The sequence below is a fragment of the Spea bombifrons genome, chromosome 6 (assembly GCF_027358695.1).
Source record: "Spea bombifrons isolate aSpeBom1 chromosome 6, aSpeBom1.2.pri, whole genome shotgun sequence".
NCBI lineage: Eukaryota > Metazoa > Chordata > Amphibia > Anura > Pelobatidae > Spea > Spea bombifrons.
The window spans coordinates 45349849-45373939 of NC_071092.1; the positions used below are offsets into that span (position 1 = coordinate 45349849).

At 39.3% G+C, this 24091-nt stretch overlaps 1 protein-coding gene across 3 annotated transcripts in view; it reads right to left on the reverse strand.

Moving 5' to 3' along the window:
- DAB1 (DAB adaptor protein 1) overlaps positions 1–24091 on the reverse strand; it is a 310139-nt gene that overhangs the window by 13235 nt on the left and 272813 nt on the right. For 2 of the 3 annotated variants that reach the window (XM_053469376.1, XM_053469377.1), the window contains 5 exons: positions 18322–18453; positions 15399–15518; positions 14752–14790; positions 13700–13765; positions 10973–11032 (listed from right to left, as the gene is read on the reverse strand). In XM_053469376.1, the coding sequence (XP_053325351.1) occupies positions 10973–11032; positions 13700–13765; positions 14752–14790; positions 15399–15518; positions 18322–18453 (417 nt within the window). Of the gene's footprint in view, positions 1–2537; positions 2586–10972; positions 11033–13699; positions 13766–14751; positions 14791–15398; positions 15519–18321; positions 18454–24091 lie in introns of all 3 variants that reach the window. The other variant, XM_053469378.1, reaches the window with a different exon arrangement.

Sequence of the window (24091 nt, forward strand, 5' to 3'; positions counted from 1 at the left end):
TTTATTACAATGATAAAACAAATCAGTAAGGTGGGCTTTGTTGGTATTATATTCTAATTAATTATTATTAATAATAATTATTCTTTATTTATTGAGCGCTAACATAGTCCGCGGTTCAATATAACTGTGGAGTGTTTAACAAAAAGGAGATCAGGACCCTGCCCATGATCTAGCCTGGCTTGTGAGCTTACACTTTAATAACTTGATGCAGCCTTATTTTCATCATTTTTGTCGGGAGACACTTAAATGTTGTGGGCCACAAAACCAAGAATGTTTCTGTTTTTAATGTTTTTAATGAAAAATATTACAAAAATAATTCTGATGTGGGTTGTTTACTGCTAGAGTAATCAATCTTTATTTTTCCATATATGCCTAGCAGATGATCATCCACAAGGGAACCTGGACCGTCGCTTATAGCCCTTTGTCAAGTGGGGGGCTCACAAGGTGCACAATAGGCTCCCAGAGTAGCGCATGATGAAGTGAGGAAGCCTAATTGAGCAGCCAATCCTTTAAGTCATTTTAATCTCGGTCGCTATCATACCTGTGAACACTCGGGCTCCTTGTGGGTTGCGGGTAGGAGGTCCCGCTGATGTTGGTGGGTGGTCCTGCTATTGGTGGGCGGTCCCCTGATGTCAGTAGGCGGTCCAGCGATATAAGTGTAACATTTTTAGAGGGCAAGTGGGCGGGGAGTGGGCTGGGTACACATTTTGCTCTGCTGACGGTACATTGGGAACTATCCCCGTCCCATGCGCAGCTAGGGGGTCCCTCCCATGCTCAGCTAGGGGGTCCGTCCCATGCTCAGCTAGGGGGTCCATCCCATGCACAGCTAGGGGGTCTGTCCCATGCGCAGCTAGGGGGTCCTTCCCCATGCCTCCCAATCTTGAGTTTGATGTCGAAAAAGCAAATTTCATACAGAGCGCAAAATTATTCAATCGCATTTCATGTTTTATTTTCCCTTTTAAAATGTATTGTTTAGAGCTCAAACCTGGCATTTACGGCAGGAAATTATATATTTTTTATATGTATGTTAACGATCAGCTAAACAAACTCTGGTCGGATGATGGCTATTAAGGCAATTTTTTTATTTCGTGCTTAATAATTAACTTTAGCCATTGCCAAGAAAGCTACATTTTTCAGATGTGTTGTTTATGGAATGTGATAAAATGACATTGATTTTGCCAAAGTGAATAAACAAAGATTTTTTTTTTTTTTTGTGGGTAATATTAATAAGGAATGATGCATTTCCTCAAAAGGTTATTGGACTGGAAGACTCCATTACTTATTCCATTACATTCAGTAAAGAAAAATATATCAATTTTAAACACAAATAGAAACAACTGGATTTGCCAAATTATGCCATAAATTCAGCGCTATCCTCCAAATCAGCTGGGATTAAACTATATTGTAGGAAGTGATATTAGAAAGTATATCACGTATCGATTGTGAACATTTTATCTACAGTTATTTGCAATCATTTCACAAAAGGAAGTCAGGAATGCCCCAATATGTATGGATTTTACATAAAAACAAGAAGTCCAAATAGGGATGTAAAAGTCATAAGACATTAATTGCTGCAAAAATCCATGCATTTTAGGCTTAGCAGGTAATAAAGGTGACTGAGTAACACGTATGAAATCAAAGGTGAGTTCTGATTGGCTCCCAGAAGCCATAATAATGAATTTCATGGAAACACAGAATTTGACGGCAGCTCAGCCCTGTTCGGCCCCCGTCTAGTCTGCCCGACTCTCCTGGTGTAAAGACTCAAACCTTAATCAGTTGTTGGTCTCACCATATGCCTGTCGTATTCCTGTTTAAATTACCTCACTGTATTAGCCTCTACCACTTCTGCTGGGAGGCTGTTCCACTCATCTACCACCTTCTCAGTAAAGTAAAACGTACCCTTTATTACGTCTAAGCCTCTGACCCTCTAGTTTTAGACTATGATCTCTTGTTTTAACATTGCTCCAATTGGCTTGGAAAACTTTTATAAGGCAACATGACCTTGAGGATACTGAGCATTCGCACTGCTGTGATCCAAACGAATCTCCTGTAAGCAATTTTTTGTTCTCCTTAGCTAAAACATAATTAATCTTAAAAAAATTTTGTGCTGAAGATAAGGCACTCAACAAATCTTTTTTCACTTAGGTTCCTCCAAAACATAAATCCGCCCCCGAGGATCCTGTTTTACGCAAATTAAGAATTAATTTTAAAAAAAAATCTGGGAACTTGAAATTTAAAGCAATAGGAGAATGGATTATGGGTTATCGGGTAGCATATTAGGTAATGTTGACCGGTTGCCCACGAGGCATTAGCCTGGTATGTCAAATTTTGTGCTGTTTACAGAAAAACATGGAATTAAATAAATCAAAAAGAGTTGGATCAAAAGAATTCACAGATTGATTAGAGATTACTGTATATTAAAAAATTGAACCCCATGATTTGCGGTCGCTGATTTATTGAGAATTTAAATGTAATTTTGTTCAAATACTGATTATGCGAAATCTAGTCGCTGTTTTCTTGACCGAGGCCTCCCTTACCTCGTTGACATCACAAGGGTTGTCGTCAAAACTTATCAAGTCTGTGGTCTGTAACAGTAAGGAATGGTGGATGAAAATGAAAAGTAATGAATAAAATAACCTGGAATAATGAAAATGAGCAGGGGTGAGAATGAAAAACGTACATTATGGGACAAAGACGATACCACCAAAATAATGTAAATGGTTATAAAATATAATGAGATGTATTTAGGTGAACAGTCACAACTTTTAGTACTTTAGTAATTATTATAACTTACTATAACTTTTTACCTGTCAATCAGACAAATCGTTCTCATCCTCTACCCTTCAACAACCAAACAACAACCATCAGCAGCACCAATCATGGTGTAGACATAAGGTGGATTTATAATAAATATACATTGTTTATAACACCATAAAAAATGGAGGATTTTGTCATAAGCGACGCGTTAAAATCCAGCTTGGATATATAAATGTTGGAAGTAGGGGCAATGCATTGGGGAAATATAATATATTATTATAGATATTCATTTGGTGGTTATTTTAATGGGTATTGATATACTCTTTGTGTTTGGTTTTAAAGTCGTATCTTAATCATGAGCAGGCATAATGACGCACGCAGGGTCACAGAAGAAAGGACACAAGATAAGCAATAAGTCAGCAAAGCCACCAGCTGCATAATCTGTCCTGCTCAAAGCGATTGTGTCATCAAAAAACATACCTTTTGATGTTATAAAAAGTGCTGCATAAAATGCAATCGAGTCGCAATTCTTTTTAGTGTTTAATAGGTTTTCATTACTATACTATACAGATGCCAGCCGGGCGTACAGCCCAAAAGGAGAAGGCTTGTCTATAAAGGGGTTAATTGGACACATTGGAACATAGAAGCATAAAATTTGGTTCTCAGTAAGAACGATTCAGCCCATCTAGTCTGCCCATTTTTCTCATGCATGAATAAATTCCTTTCCTATATTAACATCTACCACTTCTGCTGGAAGGCTTTTCCCAGCACCATTCAGCAATTCACATAACTAATAGCTCTCCATGTTTGACCCGGAGTCTCCTGATGAAGCTCTGCCTCCCTGGGTCTCCGGGTCACCTTCCCCCTTCTCCAGACAGGGTTGTGGTGTTTGGCAGTGTCCACTCCCAGCCCACTTAAGTCTATCAGGGGTTAGCTCCGCCTCTGTGCACAGCTAGTCCCACCCCATTTGTGGCTAGCCACATCTTGTGCATGGTTATCGCTTTCGTATGCATGGCTAGCTCCGCCTCCACAACCAGCTAGCCATGTCCTCTCACGAGGCCCCTCCCCCAGAGGGAGAGCTCCGCCTATCCTAACCCCAGATGTTCCTAGATATGGTAACGCACACAAGCGCTATAGAAGGAGCATAGGGGGAATCAAACCATGGTGGAAATAAACGCTACAGAATTTCATCACATATCTATCATAAAACCCAGTGTTTATTAGATATCCGGTGTATTACTTGGCTTTTCATCTGTAAAACTATACGCTGATGTTCCATTTTTTGGCATCGTTTGACGTTTAGCAGATTCCTGGTTGAAGCCTCAATGAAGACATTTTCTAATGATGTCGATTATTTCCCGGTATCGGGGACATTGTTAGCATACAAGCCAGCGCTCCGAGAGCAATTACTTCCCTTTCAACGTTACTTAGAGTGACATTTTTAAAGATAATGAACATTGCCACTCCGTTTTTTTCTGAAGATTTAGATACAGAACACATGTCACTACAGCCATATTAAAAGAATTATTACAAATGTCACAGTCGTGTTTGACAGGCGCCGGCTCAGTTTGTACGAAGATGTGACAGTCATATCCATCGCTGGAAAAATACCTTTTACAGAGAAAGAAATATCAGGATTCCATTACGTCTTCTTGGACACGTGGCCAGTGGCTGATTTATCTTCATCACTGTCCTAGGCCTAACATAAGCCTATGCCCCTGTGCTCCACAGTCCTTACTGTTGCATGCTGGGACATCTTAGGATGTGGCACTTCACCTTTTAAGAACGCATGGTGCAGGGTGGAAAGAAAACCCACCCTCCATATTGCATGCCTCTCAACTGTCATGTTGACTTGGGATAGTCCCCGATTTTGCCACTCTATCCCGCCAAGCTCTACCTCTGTCCCGCTCATTGAGACAGAGGTCGAGCTTGGCGGGACAGCGGTATTGGGGACTGCAAGAATGCATGCTGAGCATGCTCAGGATTGTGTGCCTGCGCAGTAGCGCTTCATGTTTGAGTGACACTCTACCTCTCAACCCAAAGTGTTAATGAGCCAGTTGAGGAGATCAGTAATCTCCCTTTCTACAGGACCATTGAGCGGTGGCACAACAGGTATCTCCCAATATGGCGCTTGTCTCCCTGTCATTTATCAGTGGGGCTGCCGCCCCCCCATTAATCTGGTTGGCCTAGAACAGAATACACCAGTGTGCATGCAGCAATGGATCTATCTTTGGGGCTGCCATAGGCCCAAACTGGCTCCCGCCACGTGGTCGGGGTCCATAGTACAATAACAAAGGGGCGCAGCACCTCCATAGCGTAAATGGGCCAGTTGAGAAGATGGAAGATCGCGCTTGTAACCGGCCCATTATGCAGCGGGATATAGACGACCCCTGGACCTACCTAGCCGGCCAAGGCCAGGATACCTTACTAAGTCACATTAGAGGGGGCTTTTTATTTGGAAGAGGGTGACTACAAATAGAAGCAACGTATAGCCGAATGGGGACAGTTTAACAGAAACTGGGAAAATCGCATGGATTTTTTTTCTCTTCACAACACAAATGATGCTAAGCATAAAATGAGAAGAATTCGGTGAATTTAAGAAATAAACATTTAGAAAGTACGCGTCAAAGATTAAATATATAACTTTGAGTTAAAATAACAGATGAAACAAAAATCCTACCAAGTAGGTTCAAGGACTGTCACCCGAGTGTTTGAGATCTGAAAATGATCCATCGCGCTCGTGTGACCCCTCGTACCTCCCGTATCTTTGAAAAGGTTAGGATTCGGCGTCGCACGGAACGGGTTGGAGAGGCCAAGGCCGTCTAATTTAGATTGTCCGTTAGGTTATGGTTTTCCGTAATGAGGTTTCCAAACCCACTGCCGAGACCTCCAGTTAAACTACGCCCCGGAACATTTTAGCGGTTTCTTTGAGAAATGATTTTAAGCCGAATGCCAAAAAAATAAATAAATAAATAAATAAAAGAAGAAAATTTTTAAAATTATGCTTTTTTTGCTGTAAAATATTCTACATGACTATTATTTAAAATGATTACATGGGAGTATTTTTTGGCTATTTAGTTTGCATTTATATGGAAACTGGATGCATTTAACAATAAAATTTCCTTATATTCTTCTAAATACATATTTAAAAAAATATTAAATATTTTATTATATTTTAGAATATTAAATATTAAAGTTTTTTTTATTTCAAGGGTGGGTGTGAGTCGAGAAATAAATTATAATATAAAATAAATACCTTTTAGCAAAATTAATTTGCATTCTTTTTAATATTACAGCATATTTTTTTAAAGATAATTTTATGACATTAAAAAAGTTGGAAAAAAGTTCCAAAATATAATAAAATGAATGAAAAAAAATCGTGCTGTATAAGGAAAATCTAAAAATGAAGGAGATACATATAAATAATAATTATGGTTAATAGGACCTTGTGATATAACTGAAAATTGTGTAGGAGAAAAAAATATTTTGGTGCAATTTGTATTAATTTCTAACGTGGTTAAAATGCTTTGTTGATGATTAAAGAGATCCAGAAAGTTCTCCGTTCTATAAAGCACCGCTATAAAAAGATCAGACTGTGTTATTAACATCTCTAAATATGAAGTCATTACTTCTTTGTAATTATATTTTGCAATGTTCAGGCTAACTCATAAAAATGTGTTTTTAATGCCGTGGTTTATTAGCGTTACAGAACTAATATTTAACATTTTAAAGGGAAAAAGATGACTTTTCGGAAGATTGAGGTCACAGCGGCCATTAATTCCTATTACAGTTTATTTAGTCTGAATAATTCATTTCTATTGATACATAAAGACAGAAAAGATGGATTAGTCAGTGTTGGGTTGAATAGCCTTTAATCTTTGTTAATAAATTGTGTTTACAGAATGTTCTTAGAGTTTTCTTAGTAAGGATCCAGTCGTGGTGGAAATGATTACTTGGCCGGATTTGATCCTAAGCACCATTTAAGGCCGCGTCGGAGGCTTAAAAATGGCATGGGGTGGCCGGCTGCTCAGTTTGCAATTTCATACAAATTATAAGAGCCAAATAAAAAATAAATGAGGACCAATTTAATGGATATTTAGCCATTCTTGGATTAGGAACTCATCAGGGTCCCCTATTAGGCCAGACCCCAGTGGGACTAATTCATTAAACCTCAAGTTTTTCAGTTCATTTTTGGTCATTTGTTTTCGGGCACCAAATTTCATTCCCTGCCCAATCAGTTTGGCCAAAATTTGTGAAAGAGTGAGAGTGTGAGTGAATGTGGACCCAGGTACTTTGGACAAAAATTCTGAGCCTTTTGCTTTGTATTTTAACCCCCATCGTTGGGCTGCTGGTGGTGTGTCAATAAATTATGATGGGAATAATTTTAATAATAACACAGATCAGATCAGAATAGAGAATGTAATATTGAACAGTTATTATGAGCAAATCTCTCGAAATGATCCTTCTCATCCCAGACTTGCTAGCAGCGAGGAGTTAACATAACAGCCAATATTACGCCGAAATGTCAGATGTGACATATGAGATAACTCTGTCAAAGCTGATTACAATGTCTCTGTACAACAGAACTTAATTAGGACATAACGCTGACAAATGTCTGGATAGAATCTAGCGATCCCACGCCGTCTTCGGGGGTCCTCCTACCTAAATAAATGTCATCTTCTAAAAATGGAACTTAATATCGCTCGGAGGAAAAATGACTTTTTGTTACCTGTTGCACTGAATGTATATTGGTTAATAATTCCGTTTCCCTCTGTTGCTCCTAATTTGAATAATAACTACATATGAGGGTGAGTTAAGAAGAGGGAAAGAGAGGATTTGGAGGTCATTCAAAATGCAAATATGGTTGCATTTTTGATTTGGGAATGAAATTCTTGGCCCGGTGCCCACATTCACTCACTCACTCACTCTCTCACACTCTCATTCTCGTTCACGCCTTCTCTCAAGCTCTCTAAATGTTTCTCTGCTGACCACTTCCTCTTCTTCTTCCACATCTTCTTCTTCACCTTCTATGTTTTATCTTCTCTCTTCTATCCTCAATCTGCTATCTTCATCCGCATCTCCATGGACATAACCTGGCAGGAACTTCGCCAAAATGGCGTCCAATACAGTCCTCTCCCTGATTCCCCAATAATATTTTATATATTTATATATACATACAAATATATTTATCCCCACAATCAAGCCATCTTCTCTCTTTTGTCTTCTGCCTTCTTTCTTCCTTCAACGACCGCATCTCTGCAGACATGACCTCTAGGTGAACTTCGTGTCCATGGAGATATGGGTCAAAGGAAGACGATGGAAGGCAGAAAACAGAAGGAGAAGAAGAGCAAGAAGACAGAGGGGGGATTCTAGAGAAGAAGTGGAGCTGTGAGACACGGATGTGGTGGGGTGAGAAGGTAGGGAGACCTTCAGAGAGTGCGATAGAGTCAATGAGAATGAGAATCCAAAGGCAATTTGTCTGAATTTGTCGCATTATACTTACATATAATTACATTTTATTACATGAACACATGTTAATAGGTAATAGTACAGAGGGAGAAGAATGCCCTGCTCTTGGGAGTTTATAATCTAATTGGAGTGCGAGGGGGAATAAGACAAAAGGAGAAGGGCCGCTTGGGAGAGGATGGTTCAGTTATAGTGGGGGTGATGTGGCTGAGAGATCTCCAAGGTGGGAATCACAGATGTTTTATTATTTATAGGAGAAGAGATTGGAAGCCTCTCGGAATAGGTAGGTTTTTAGTAAGCATTTTAAGTTCAAATAAGTAGTGGGGTAAGAAATTCTAGAGAATAGGAACAGAATGAGTAAAAGGAAAAACGTCATAATGGTTAAGGAGACAAGCAACTCAGAAGAGCGAAGAGATTAGGAGAGTAGTTAGAGATAACGATATATAGGGGGCTCAGTGTTGTTGAGGGCTCTACATATCAAGGGTTTAGATTTAATGCTAGGGATATGGGGAGCCCGCGGAGGGACTGGCAAACTGAAGCATGAGATGAGGAGCTATGGGATAAGAAAATTAGTCTGGCAGAGATGTTCAGGATGGATTGGCGAAAGGCAGAAGAGGTGGAGGACAGCTTTATACATTTATGCTGTCCATTGATGGTATATTATCATAGGAACCGCTGCCAAAATACATTTTCAGATATATATCAGCCTGAACAGGACATGAGTGGTTTGGGTTTCTAGATATAACAAAATTGTGTGTTTAATAGAAAAAGGAAAACAAATTCTCATTCCACGTGAACACATACGCATCTACACAGACACACTATCATTATACTTCAGGATGAAAATCAATTTCGACAAAAGAAAACTATCTAAAGAAGAACTTGATCTGCTTTTATACCATAAAGGCTCCCATTGCAGTTCTCTCTCGGTGACTTTTTGAAAAACATGGAACTCTCCATAATAACCGGCGACCTGGTGACACCACAGAATTACAGAACATTCCGAAGCCATTCCAAAAAGCCGACATTATAAATGAGGAATTAGTTACAATATGTCTTCCCGGGGCGCATCGGGCCGAGTCTGAGGTCTGCAGTCAATTCATAACACGAACACGCCGAGAATGCATTGGATAAAAAGACACGTATGATTGATGATTTCATTTACGGGCGATGATAAGCACTGACACATCAGACTTCACAATAACACGGTAATTATGATATTGACCCCATCTGTGTTGTCAGTGAACCATCGTACATACATTTGACAGTTCCTCGGGGCAAACTTTCATTGTCTTAATCTTGAAGCATCTTCTGGCCCTAACTGGGCTGTCGATGACTTTTCTTGGACAAGAAGATCACGAGCTCCTCAAAAAAAATCACTAGCTCCATTTTTAGTTGGGAAGAAGACACCAAGTAGAGTTCCCAAAACTATGTGATGCATCAAAGATTTACAGTTAAAGGGGCCACATTTTAAAGGGTCACCAGCTTGGTAATCAATGCCCCCATGGCCAAGGATCAGGTCAAGGATGAACAATGTCTACACTCACATGTATTGTGTAAGGAAACGAAATATTTAAATATCCATATATGACCTCCGCACTGATTACTGGCAAAATGATGATGAAATAAAACAGAGGCAGGGGTTGGATGTGAAGGGGCTCAACAATCCATAAAAAATACTTAATTTTAATCCTATTAATAACAACAATGTTAACAATCCACATGAAGAACGAGCCCCTGTCTTGATCCTCTTCTTTAGTAGTATTGCGCCAAATACCACCGGCTGTAACCCAAAGCCAACCGGTGGGTTGAGGACTACCCACCAAAATTCCGCAACTACGGATCCCCCTCCATAGATCCAATCAACCACAAATGGGCCAATCTGTCCCCAAGAATCCATCTCTCAAACGAAAGAGCCGGAAGGGTGGGTGGTATCATTCGCTAAGTCAATAATGCCTCAAAAGGAAGAAGCCCCTGTCGAGGAGGCCCTTTCCATTCTAAAGCAAAGCCCAACGAACAAACCCCCTTTATTTTAATTTTTGCCACCCCCAGGCTCAGTAATGCCTCCTTCATGCTAAATCAGCTCCATCGGGACTCTAATTAGTTTAACACATAGGGGGCTAGTTAGTAAAAACACCAGATACTCACCTAAAAAGCTACAGTTTGATGGAACCCGTTTACATCACACAACCGTCCAAATGAGACACATTTAATACAAGGATATAGAATTAAGATTTTAAGGCATAACCTCAAAAATAGAAATGTAGGAAGTTCGTAATACGAGCCTTAAAATCGACCCATGTCAGGAATTACATTTATTTCATTACCTAGAAGCTGTTTTGTCCAGTATAATTGTGGTTTGGGGATTAAAAGTTCTCTTGTGGGTTAAAAGCAGGTGGCAACACCAAATATAACGGATTACTAATTTACTCTCCCAAACTCATACCTTTCTCATCCGATCTCCTCCTGTAGATGCCCAAACCACTCGGCATCTATCAAAGGGGAGGAATAATTCAACAGGGAAGAATCATTGCCAGAATCTTCTAGATTTAAATAAAGATGAGGTCCCAATTCATAGATAGCGACAGTCTGTAAACGTCGTCATGTGGGCTTATTGTAAGAACTAACGTGAAGGATTTACTAAACCGAAGAGTCCGCATTAATGATACACAAATATACATTCCAATTGTTTTGTAAATTATAATAATAATAAAAAAAAGAATTAGAAAAGTAAAACAATTATACGTACACTTATGGGTTGACTTTTTGGCACATCATATACACCTTCTTTCTTATGGCTGGTAGGAACCTGAAATGTAATAAGTAAAATATAAAATATATATCACAGGACGTACGTAATCCAAACATTTACATGGCTGCCACCAGGATGTTGAACAGATAGTAGAGTCTGATAATTGGGATGCATTTTGAAAAGTCAGTTTATTGTCTGTTCTTTGTACAATGCATGACATACACCCCCCCCCACACTTCTACCCACAGTGAATTGGGATCCTTGGGGGCGGAGCTTGGGAGGTAGAGTGTCACTCAAAGTGGCAGCGCTACTGTGCATGTGCACAATTCCGCACATGTGCAGTATGCATTCTCCCAGACACAGGGAAATGATACCAGGACCGCGGGATTGCGGGCATATATCCGCTGTCCCGCCAACTTCTACCTCTGTGCCCGAAAAGCAGGACGGTGGTATAGAGTGGCAATAGCGGGACTGTTCCGCACAAAGCAGTGCAGTTGGGAGATATGGTATGAAGGTAAACCCATGGCACAAGTTTGGAACAAATTAGTATTGGAGTGATTCTCTCTATTTCCCGTGATCTATTTTCGTGTTATAAAGCATTCCGGTATTAAAGGTGCTGTTCCACCTACACTTTTGTAACTAAATGGAACGTTAGAAACATCGCCAATAGTACTGCCGAAAATCCAAACCTTCTTTATCCCATAAATAATTATTTGATCATGTAAAATTTTGCCTCATTCCGATTTTTTTTTTTTTTTGGGGGGGGAATACTAAAGAGGGTAGTGAAGGGTTGTTGCCATAGAAACTGAAAAAGCTTCTAGTTATTTTCATTTGATCAAACAGATCTTTCAAAGTTGATTTACTTAAGACATTACGGAGTGTAATAAATGTTTTGTCTACGTGAAAACTATAAAAAATATCAGTATAAATAAATAAAATATGTTCCTTACATTGTAGACGTAAACTACCTTTAAATGTCTTGATAATTACATGAATTTACATGAATTTGTATTATACTGTGAAAACCAGAAAGGAATGTATCAAAGCCAGCATTATCACGCTATACTCATTTCCCTAACATTTATTTTTTTAGATTGAAATTTAATTTTAGAGTAGTAGGTAAATGGAACAGCATCCCAGCAGAAGTGGTAGAGGGTGATACAGTGAGGGGATTAAACATGCATGGGATAGACATACGGCTCCTGAATCCAAGACGAGACCAACGACTGATTATGTACCAGGATTAAGGAATACCGGACAACTATATGGGTGGATTAGGTTATGAAATTCTATGTTTTATGTTTCTATTAAATATAATAAAATGCCTTATTGATTCCCACTGGATAAAAAAAAAACATATTTCTGTAATTAGTTTGACCAATTCTTTTACGACTACACAAAAAAATAATTATGGCTTAGTATAAATATTGTAAATCACCCCCGGTAATTACAAATTATAGATTTTAAGGTAAGGCTCCTTTCTTTAAATGCATTATATTGACAAACGTTAATTACATTGGAGCCGACGATATGTGTTGTATATCATTTTAAATCCTCACCCTTAATTTTATTTTGTAAAAAAAAAAAATGTACTTTTGACAATTACAGTAATTATATTCTCACAAAATGCCCCTTTGTGACATTTTGCTACTAATTTGCATAAACAATGCCTTTGTTGTAACCAATCAAATATGAAATAATCATAAATGTTGGCGTCTTTCCCCCGGTAGTTAAAAATCTGCAATTGTGTTTGACGCTTGTTGCAGAATTGACTTGCTTTATCATAATGAGTATAAATAAATAAACCATTATATCTGGCAAATAAAGCCCAAATAAATCACATGCATTTCTCTTTAAAATTTAATAGCAAAATAATGTATTATTCACTCCACTGAATTCGCCATCAGTCTAATGGGGGGGGGGGGAAAGTCACCAACAGTTTTTTTTAATTAATTAATTTATTATTATTATTATTATTGTTGTTGTTGTTGTTGTTGTTGTTGTTGTTGTTATTATTATAATTATTATACTACAAACACTGAAATCGGTATAATTTATGCAAGAAAGGGAGTATTTTATGTAATACTTTCCTAGTTAATGTGATTTCAAGGGGTTGGTAATATTTTCTAAAAGGATCCTGAATATACCTGTCCTGATCCCAACTACAGCTCTAATTAGGAAGATTAAGTAATTAAGCCGTAAAGCATACCCCTTCCCAAATCCCTCTGTCCCTTTTTCCTCCCCTGATGCCCCTCGTTTCTAGGAGGTCGGAATGTTTGCTGGGTATGAGGATATCGCAGGGTTCTACAGCCCTAAAAGCCCCGATAATGTGTATAGAGACAGCTGTGAATGCGTTTATATGTTAAATTGTGCAGATCGCATACAAAGTATTGGTAAAGTGCTACCCACATCTCAACTACTTGGAGGTATGCTGAGTGGGTGGGGCCATGATGATGACCCCACCCACTCCTGCATATATAAATGATGCCCAACGCATTGAGGCCAAGTTCCTCCCAGTGTCCTCTTAACGCACCATCGATGGAGTCTATGTCCTACTATCTGGTGGGTCTCGTTATTACGCAATCTCAAAGGTCTAAGTGTAACTTCCCCAAAATAGATAAATGAAGCAGAACAATAGATAACCAGTAAAGGCTTTATAACCAGTAAAAGCAGTTTATAGAGCGTTCCCGCTCGCAGCCCCCACTCCTCTTCCTCCGTAGATACCTGGTAAATGCTTTCATCGCTGTCTGGATCACGGACGGACTCATGGCCAGCCTCAAACACTATGTACTATAGCATCATCCAGCATAGGAAGGCAGGAAAAAAAAGAGATAGAGGCAAAGAAAGGTTGGGAATTTTAGATCAAAAAGTCGAAGAAGCAGCGATCGAGTATTTGTAAAAGACGCATTCTCACTTTTTCCATAATTTATATTTTTTAAATGTAAATAAAATCTATTTCCACTTGGAAAACTATAATAACATCATTTTTTAGAATGCTTCTAAATTGTGTCCCTATTTTAGGGCTGAAAAAGTACCAGAATGCTCTTTTAGGATCTACAATCAAACATTTTTCCAAAGATCTATTACATCATTAGAGGAACGTGGTACAGAAACAAGTGGAATTTCACATTGATGGCATCATTTAATGACAGATTAATTTACTGCCTGGGCCTCTCCTCCCTGATGCAGATAATCTGATTTGGCTCAGTGGGTTTATTAATTCTAGAGTATTACTGAAACAATGTTGCTGTCTTCCTGATACTTTGTGACTCCTCTACTCTAGAACCTAGCCATGTTGGTGGAAACAATCCAGCTATCAACTGTGCTCCTCTCTGTACCTATGAACCCAAGGGCAGCTGCCCTATGTTGTCCCATGGGCTTATGGCTCCTCAAGACGAGACCAAAGACTGATTAAGGTTCGAGTCTTTACCGCAGGACAATTGGGCAGACTAGACGGGCCAAATTGGTCTGGTCTGTTGGCCAACTCTGTGTGCAATCAAGTAACATTTTAAGAGGCATGGGTCTGAGATGGAAAAGACATATGGTTGTATCATACCATATCATGCTGATACCTTTAAATTGTATTGTTACCCTGAATATTATTTTCTCGTAGTGCTAAATGTTCATCAAATACCTACATGAGTTATCTCTGAGTTCTGAAAAATGTCTACAAGTGTCTTCTCCATGGCTTTCTGATTAGGTATTGGTAAGAAGACCCGTTGTTCTGCTTATACGTGGCCATGTTTTACAAAGTCAGTTACAGGTAGAGCTATTACCTGGTACACGGGGTCTTCTACATCTTCTTCCAAAATTGTCTGAAGCAAGGCAAGCAGAGGTAAGAAAGGAACAGACATAAAAAGCAAACAAGGATGCAGGCAATTAGACATGAAGGACAGCAAAGATGTAGCTGGAGGTTCATTAGAAGAACCTGAGATCAAATGAAAGCATGGACATTGTTTGACATCCATCCAGATAGGCAATGACATCATATGAATACAGATGTGACCACATAATTATAACCCCCCTGCATAAGTCAGAAAGGACTCTACCCTCTACTCATTGGACCAGTACCAAACCTTTTTATGTTCTTTCTTGTTCTCCACGTGTTCTACAAGCTTTCTAGATATGTTTTTTTTTAATCTAGCCAGATGTCATTATTACGTTAGAGTTTTTGGACATCAATCTTGCCCGAAACCTGTGATTGACACTCCTTCCATTGACACAATGCTCCTAGGACACGGAGCGGTTGACTCTTCATAAAGTCCAGCCTTGGAGGTTCAGGCTGAACCACTAATGATATTATTTTTATCTTTATTTAATTGGGTATAAAGCAATATATTATTATAGAAATATAAGCACGGTATTCTGTTCTTCCACCCACATTTTGTTGACCAACGCCACCGTATTTGCTCCATATAGATACCTGATATACTGCTTGTTCACATTGCTTATCTTTCTGGGCTTTTTTCTCCATTTCTTCTCTCTGTTTTAGTTCGTAGATAAGCTGGAACAAGTCTCGTAAATCCAAGATTACCGGCTCAGCCTAAATTTAAAGGACAACACTTATAATTAGGTTTCAGAAAGGGTTTTATAGCATTTGCAACGGAACATGATGTTTATTTTTTATGATAATAATAATAATAATAAAGACCTGGGTTGTTAAGATGAACTTGAGCTGATATATATAAATATTATTATAATGTATTGTTTTATATAGCGCCGTCATATTCCGTAGCGCTGTACAAATATAGAAAATATTAATAAAATTCTAATATTTGGGAAATATTAGATGGAAAAAAATGATGGTACCACCAGGTAGAAGCTGAAACTGCAGAATTTCATTTGCATATAGCATCTCATGATTATCTGATAAATGTCTATAGGTGTTTTATTCGTGACTTTCTAATTAGACATACATAGTGAGACATTCTAATTAAATATAGGTAATATGACTTTTCTGGCCATGCATGCATGAGCTGTCATTAGAGCGCCTGGACTTCTCGTGTTAACCGTTGCCGGAGCTGCCCGGAGGTGAGTACGGGCGCTTGTGCACCACTACGCCAGCGATGCATTCTGTAAAACATATGCCCTGCAATGCAAACAGCTATGGGGAGAGGAAGAACAAATACATGGGGGGGAGGGGGATTCTGATGAATTCATCCATGCATTACATTGCAAATTAACCCTTTAAACACCTATTCTGATTTTAGGTTAAGAAACCTTCAGAGGAAACAATAAAGCTTGATATTTTGTATAAGTGGAACTGCACCTTTAAGAACATGCGCTAAGAATGTTGACAAATATATTGCTAAGTGTTCTAAAATGCTCAGATTAGAAACATATATATATATATATAAGTAACAGTGACCCTTTAAATATTATTTATGTCACTTAGTAAAATTCTACATTTCAGATTTAAATGAAACTTTCTTGGAGTGGTGATTTATCCATCGCCAAGGAGAGGAGACATTACCTGCTAGCGCAAGATGAATCTAGTTATGGCATTTTTTTGGGGCTCGTGTATACGGATTTTGTGATAAAATGTTATACCGCTCCAGCAATAATATGCGAAGCTATATATGTCAGTGAAATGTATGCATAACTCAACATGCGCAACCTATCATTCAGCTTCCCATAGAAGAGGCTTCTCTCTGATAAATGGGTATACATGTGTGCAGCAGGGAAATAATCAAACAGGGACCAAAATTACATTTTAACAACCCCCCCCGCCACATTCATTGCGAGACTATTGCAATAATTTGTGAACATGTGCAGAATGCATATCGCAGAGGGCTTTATTCACTAAACACTGAGTTATGGGATCTCTCTGTATTTACTATATATTATGCAGAGCAGGGTGAGTCCTTTTCACAGACAAAGCTCACCAGGTTTAACCCTTCCTAATGCAAAGAGAAATCATTTCATCACAATGTGCTAACGCGCCATCTAAATGTATTTATTTCTTCATTTAAAAAAAAAAAAAATGTAGAAATCATTTAAGATGCTAACAGGTTAGTCACCTAATTCTACTAAATACTGCCGAGAAAAATATATAAATATATATGTACAATAAGTCCTTATTTAACAAGATTTTTCTGTTGGCTATTAAGTGTGGCTCTAACCGTTCAAAAGTTTGGGGTCACTGAACTAGGAAATATCTAGCTGTAACATAATAGCAAAAGGGTTTTTTAATGATCAATTTAAACTTAAACTTGGATCAGTGAACACAACGTGCCATTGGGACACAGGAGTGATGGGAGTGATAAAGGGCCATTGGGACACAGGAGTGATGGGAGTGATAAAGTGCCATTGGAACACAGGAGTGATGGGAGTGATAAAGGGCCATTGGAACGCAGGAGTGATGGGAGTGATAAAGGGCCATTGGAACACTGGAGTGATGGGAGTGATAAAGGGCCATTGGAACACAGGAGTGATGGGAGTGATAAAGGGCCATTAGAACACAGGAGTGATGGGAGTGATAAAGGGCCATTGGAACACAGGAGTGATGGGAGTGATAAAGGGCCATTGGAACACAGGAGTGATGGGAGTGATAAAGGGCCATTGGGACACAGGAGTGATGGGAGTGATAAAGGGCCATTGGGACACGGGAGTGATGGGAGTGATAAAGGGCCATTGGGACACGGGAGTGATAGGAGTGATAAAGGGCCTCTGTACGCCTATGAAGAGATTCCATTAAAAATCAGCTGTTTCCAGTTACAACAGTCATTTAGAACATTAACCCCGTCTGCGCTGGATTTCTGATTTCATGCTATTTTAAGAGACAAAATATGCTTTTCTTTCAAAAACAAGGAGACTTATAAGTGACCCTAAACCATAGTGTATTTCTTTGTCATTTATCCTGATTTACCATCCAAAAAGCCTTTATAGTGAGCCCACGGTCCATAAATGTATGCATGAGTTGGTGTGATTTGGGTAAAATATTTGACCTTTACATTGCGCTAGCCAGCAGCTTCAACCTTGATAACGGGAGCTAATAAAGGTTTTTTTTTTGCTATTTTGCATTGTAGCAATAATTTCCGCAAAAACTTTCTTTAATTGCATCTGTATGGACAGCAAGGACAGTTTGTGATCTGTAATGAGCTGGCATAGCGATGCTTCGAACGGTATTTAGTATAATGGGGATGGTCGCGTACCGTTGGAAAGTACAGACTGGGTACGACGTATACTAGTAAATTAATCCGAGACAGATACAGAACAGATGAGGCCAACACTAAAAACAACTGGAGCCATCCATAGCCTCCGAGCCCCCGCCAATGATCCAGAAAGTCTAAAAACTGCCATTTTCGTTATAATCACAAATGGTTAAAACAAGGTAAATCACTTACTGCCTGCGCGGTTTTTATTGCCACGAATCTATGGTTTCCCTCTTTCCCGCACACGTATCCGAACGCCCGATGGTCCGTGATATCCTTGGCAATGTAGGAAATTTCATGAACTGCATGGTGATGATAAAGAATCTGAAACGGAGAGGGAATTTTAGAATTTAATCCACAGTTTCATAATCATCGTTATTTTTTATTGTTTTTTCTTTACATTCTGTTTTGATGTCTCTAAAGATACACCTTGACTCTTACCATTGACAAATTTGGGGGGTTTTTTTGCATTAAAAAAGGGTTAATAACCATACCCAGGTTTGACCCGGAGTCTCCAGGGGAAGCCCTGCTAATCCGGGTCTCCGGGTCAGCTTTTGGTTTCTCAGACAGAGGAGCTGAGTTTGGCCACGCCTACTCTCTACTGACTTCCCCTTCTAATCTCCACCCTCTCACAGCTAGCCCTACCTCCACGCATGGCTAGCCATGCCCACCCCCACCCCCACCCCCACGCATGGCTAGTCACGCCCCACACAACACCACTCCCTCGGTAGAGAGACCGCTCTTGGGTTTCCTATCCCAGCCTTTGCCAAGACTGATGTTCCTGCCAGAGGATGATAGGGATTATAGTAGTCAGACGGCTGGATGATAGCAGGGGGTTTTTTGTGTGCTGATTTATAACGCAGCAGGTTTCGCATTCAGCAATTTCTCGTATAAAAAAAATAAATCATAAACCGTTTATTCTTTAACCAGCTGTCCGGAGCGCATAGTAGCGATCGCATTAACAGCGCATGCCGTCGGCCTGAAATTGATTCTTCCATCTCTCTCTGCGGCACGCTGGCACGGCTGTGTACATACAGGGCACAATTTAGCGGCACCGTGCGCGCCCTGAATAACAGCACTACATCAAGGGCAGGCTGACCAGGGCCATGTATAAAAGAATATTTCTAAATATAGAAATCCACAAAACAATAGATTTTTTCACAATACCAGAGAGGAAGAAGTTAGCAAAATATCAACCGTCATAAAAACACCTTTATGTTATGTATATTTTTAGATATTCATCATAAAATATTTGTACTTAAATTTCCTGATTGCACAGAGAAACGGCTCCATCCCAGTATGCAGCTGTCTTCTCCCTTCCTGATTGGTTGCTTATATTACAGCTGTTTTTTTTCATTGGTACATAAAACAATAAAAAGGATTGCCCAAAATGCCCCAAAGCACAATAATATTCCCAACATACAGGCAAAGTATTTTGCATTAAACTTTTAATACGGCTTACAGGCAGGTTTTTACGCTCTAATTTACTTTTGACTTTACTGAGGGGGTAGTAGATGAATGGAACAGCTTCCCAGTGGATATAGACAGTGAGGGAATTTAAACAGGCATGGGATAGGCATTTGGCTCCTGAAGACAAGACTAGCCACATACTAGCCATTCCTGGCCCGAAAGCCCCCATGTGATGACTACACCACACCATTGCCCCCATCTAATCAGGGTTTCCCCCCAAGTACTAGGGTCATGGCCTGACTTAATGATATCCGAGAATGAGCTTTTAAACGGGGAACGATCTTGAAGACGGCATTTAAGTAACAAAATTATCTGCTTCTCCTTTAAAGCTTCCAGGACCGGTCTCATTTCAAATGGACTGTGAAAGAAAAGCCGTTGCTTCCCCTTCTTCGTAACATTTACCCTGCATTCATTTAAACCAATTGACTTGGCCTGTTTATGAAAGCGCTGCCTATTTGCATCGAGTAAATAATGGATAAGCGTTCCGAGACAAGGTCCAGAGATCGGCCATGAATATTTCAAGGACTTCGGGCCAAATCTATGCCAATCAGAGGAAGAAAATGAACAAAATCTGCTTATTAAAGGCAGAAATATTTTAATTGTCTCTCCTTAACAACGACGTCCATGTCGGCAGATTGTATGTGAAGCGGCGTCGCGCATGTAGCGGGACGAGCCAGAACCGTAACGCTTCTTCATTTGATTTTAGAAGGTTGCAGCTGTTTGCTGCTTTTATTCTGTTCATGATGCATATGTTCAGAGAAATATATATATATATTATTGTCTTATATTATTTTCTTTACAAATTCAAACAGAGACACGAGGGGCTCAATTCAATGACCCGACCAAATTGGCCGAAATTGTTAACTATATCTGATACACGTTACGTTTTATTTCCTTTTCCTCAAATCTTTTGATTCTGGTCAATGACCTGTCTAGAAATTTGAGCTGATATTAACGGTGGTTGAAAATGCATTCCACAATAGCATAAAAAAAACCCCCAAAAAACTTAAAATGAATAGAAAACAATTTCAACTAACAACTCAGTGGGGTGCGCCGAGTATGAACTCGACTTAAACGAGCAAAAAAATTAATACTCGTACATTCTAACCATAAAAAGTTTGTGTTTGGAATCCACACTACTCATCTGATGAAACTTAACGGCATGGGAAGGTGACATCACCATTCTATACTTATGCAGAGAGGACGAAAGCTATTATTTCCGAAACAATGTAACATTTGAAGAAACAACAGGCAGGGTTCGCGACCCGGAGACCCGGGGAAGCAATGGGTCACTCGGAGACTCCGGGTCAGTTATTTTTCTTTCCTGTAAAGTTGACAAGTTAACACAATAACCAAACGACGATAAGCTTTAGATGTCGTTAACTCAAGTGCCAAAACACCCTCGCATTTATTACATTCTTTTACTGTATTTACATTCCTTTAAATATTGTAAAGACATGTGACATATTGTAAAGACATGTGACCTTCTCCTCGGGGTTCCATTATTGGTAGCAAACTCTGATTTGCTGGATCTATGAGAACCGTTCATCTCCGTCGATCGTTTTCAACAATTGTTGACAGACATTGTTACTTTTTGAATAATGTTAAAATGTTCCCTTTGTAAGGTTGCACAAAAGAAAAAGCTTCAGCCGGGGACATTTGGACAAAAAGGTCCGCGCTCAATTTCATGTGTCCTGTACAGATTCGTTTTTTCTTTTTTTTTATGTTTATCAGGCCCTCTGAACACAGGCGGATATTGAAGGACATCAGAACAAAGGCTTTGTTGTTATTTATAAAAAAAAAATGTCATGTTCTGAAGCATGAAAAAATAGTAATTCTCTAAGCACTTGTTGCTGATGTCATATAATGCTTCTGCTTTCACAGCCCCGTCGGTTTTAGCACAGAAACATAGAATTTGATGGCACGTCAGATCCATTCTGCCCGTTTCTCCTGCTGTAAAGACTCAAACCTTAATCAGTCGTTGGTCTCGTCTTAGATTCAGGAGCCGTATGCCTATCCCGCGCATGTTTAATCCCCTCACTGTATTACCCACTACCACTTCTGCTGGGAGGCTGTTCCACTTATCTACCAGCAAAATGTCCTTACATTTAAGGCAATTATACTGAATAAAACATAATCTGTTGTATAAAGTTGAATAATATTCTGCAACACAGGACACAACAGGACGGACTCCAAATTCCGTAAATTGAGTATTGGATTGGCAGCTAAATTACAACAGTAATTTTAAACAATGAATTTTAAGTACTTAAAGTAGGACAAAGATGTTCTTAGGACAAATTATTAACCCCCACCACACCAACACACACACACACACACACTCACACTCACACACACACACACACTCACACTCACTCACACTATCCAACAAGTCATTGTGGTTCTTGCTGATATTCACTCTCATCAGCAATCCCTCATCATCAAAACCCATACAGGAACTTGAACATCCACAAAGGCTGCGTTGAGCGGCGATGAACACGTCAAGACTACCAAGATAATCAAGTTGGCAGTCATGTTCCTCAATTCTGTTTAAGGCATTGAGATTCTGACCAGTTTTGGTCAAACCTCCTCCTCTTGAGAATAAGCCAAATTTGTTGAGTTAGAGGCCATTTTGAACTCAAAGCCAACCCAACGTTCCTTCAGTAGATTAGTTTATAAGCTTTCCATTGCAGCTCGACATAAGGTCGGCGTTGACTGGAGTTGAATCGAGGAGCCTTCAGACGTTGTCAATTTGTCAAATGAGGAAATCCATAAGTTGCTTTGTTTCATATAATTGAATCGACCTCGGCAACTTTACTCAACTAACGACTTAATTTAACCCTTTGATTTATCTTCGCCGGCTATTTGTAACAAATTAAAGACAACAAAAAAATCTTTATTGAGCAGCAGTAAATTTTTTGTTTTTATTTAAACTTTTTTTGTAGGAATTAGGTGACCTCCTTGTGCCAGGAAGACACTTCTTCATTGGCTTGTTTTCTGGTTCTTAACCCCTTAAGGACAATGGGCGGTCCCTAAACCCATGGAAAACAATGCATTTTGAGCCCGTACATGTACGGCCTTTGTCATTAAGGGGTTAATCCTGTCCCGAACTTGTCGTGATTACAAGTGTCATCTTCTTTTTGCCTTCCATTGCATTTATTTTTCTAGCCCCAAGCCACCACTTTGACTTAGAGAGAAATTGGCACAAACTTTGATATCAGGCATCTGCACTCACCAGGGGCTGCATTTTTCTACAACAAAGCTTAAAGTGACCTAATTTGAAAGTTTTTGTTGTATTAAAAAAATAAAATAGATTGAAAAGGAATTCAGCTCCCTAGTTAAACAGCGGACAGGGACACCTGCATATTATATACCTAAGATAAATGTATTCCACTCGACTCATTATAGTCAAACCTCTGGACCAGGATGAGTAATAGTTAATTTCTAGAAAATAAATCAAGTTAGTACGATAATAAAACAGACAGAATTCAATAAATCTCATTTTATTGCTTACCGTTTACCGTATTATGATATACCCAGCCCAAAAAACAGTGGGGTCCTTACTGCCTATTTAAAATATCGTGACGTTTACATGTTCAAAGGGTTAATTTAATAGCATCCGTTCAGCGTTAGACTCTTAGCCTGGTCTAGATATGAAGTCATACATTTCCTAAATGTCATAGTTGTCAAGAACTAACAGCTGCTTTTCCAGTAATCATTATAGCGGAATAAAATATTTCAATTAAAGAGTCAATGAAGGATGGGGTAGCGGAAGTCTCTTTCTGCCGGTGAGCACCATGTCAAAGCTCCAAGCAGCCAATCAGTGGCAAGAATCGTGGGACCGTGGAGGGGAAGGGCATCTGCAGGGCTGCTTTTTTTTAAATTTTTGTAGAATGCACATTAAATTTAATGAATATTTTTAGTGTGTATTCTCTTTAATAGGAGTGTCAGGAACATTAAACTGTCCCCTCAACAGAAGTAGCAGCACTCACTTTTCGCAGTCTGCATGCGGTGAGCTGACACTTAAATTCATGGTCCTGTCATGTCACTAATTCATCATGAAATAAAAAAAATGAAATTTCAAATGTTTAAAATAAAAGGACCATAATAGGTTTTTTTTTTTAAAAAAAATAGCCTGCTCTACCTGCTGTCCCATGTGTGTGGTATAAAGAAGTTATACAGAGTTAAAAGGATAAGACCCCCACTTCTCAAACTCTGCATGCAGTGGGGGAGACTATATAATATAATTCCCCCTATCACTTGCATTAAGGGCACCAGAGGGTTAAATATAGAATAAACAAGCATATATGATGCCTAAATCCATCTACCCCCCCTCCACCCCAGCCAATAAATAATTGTGATGTCCAAACCCCAAGGTCCATAGCCCCCCAACCCCTATTAATTATAATTATGAAGTCAGATCTGTGGTGGGATCCCCCTGATATGTAAATCTATGACCCCCCCTCCTCGACCAATTTGATCAACAGCCCCCGAA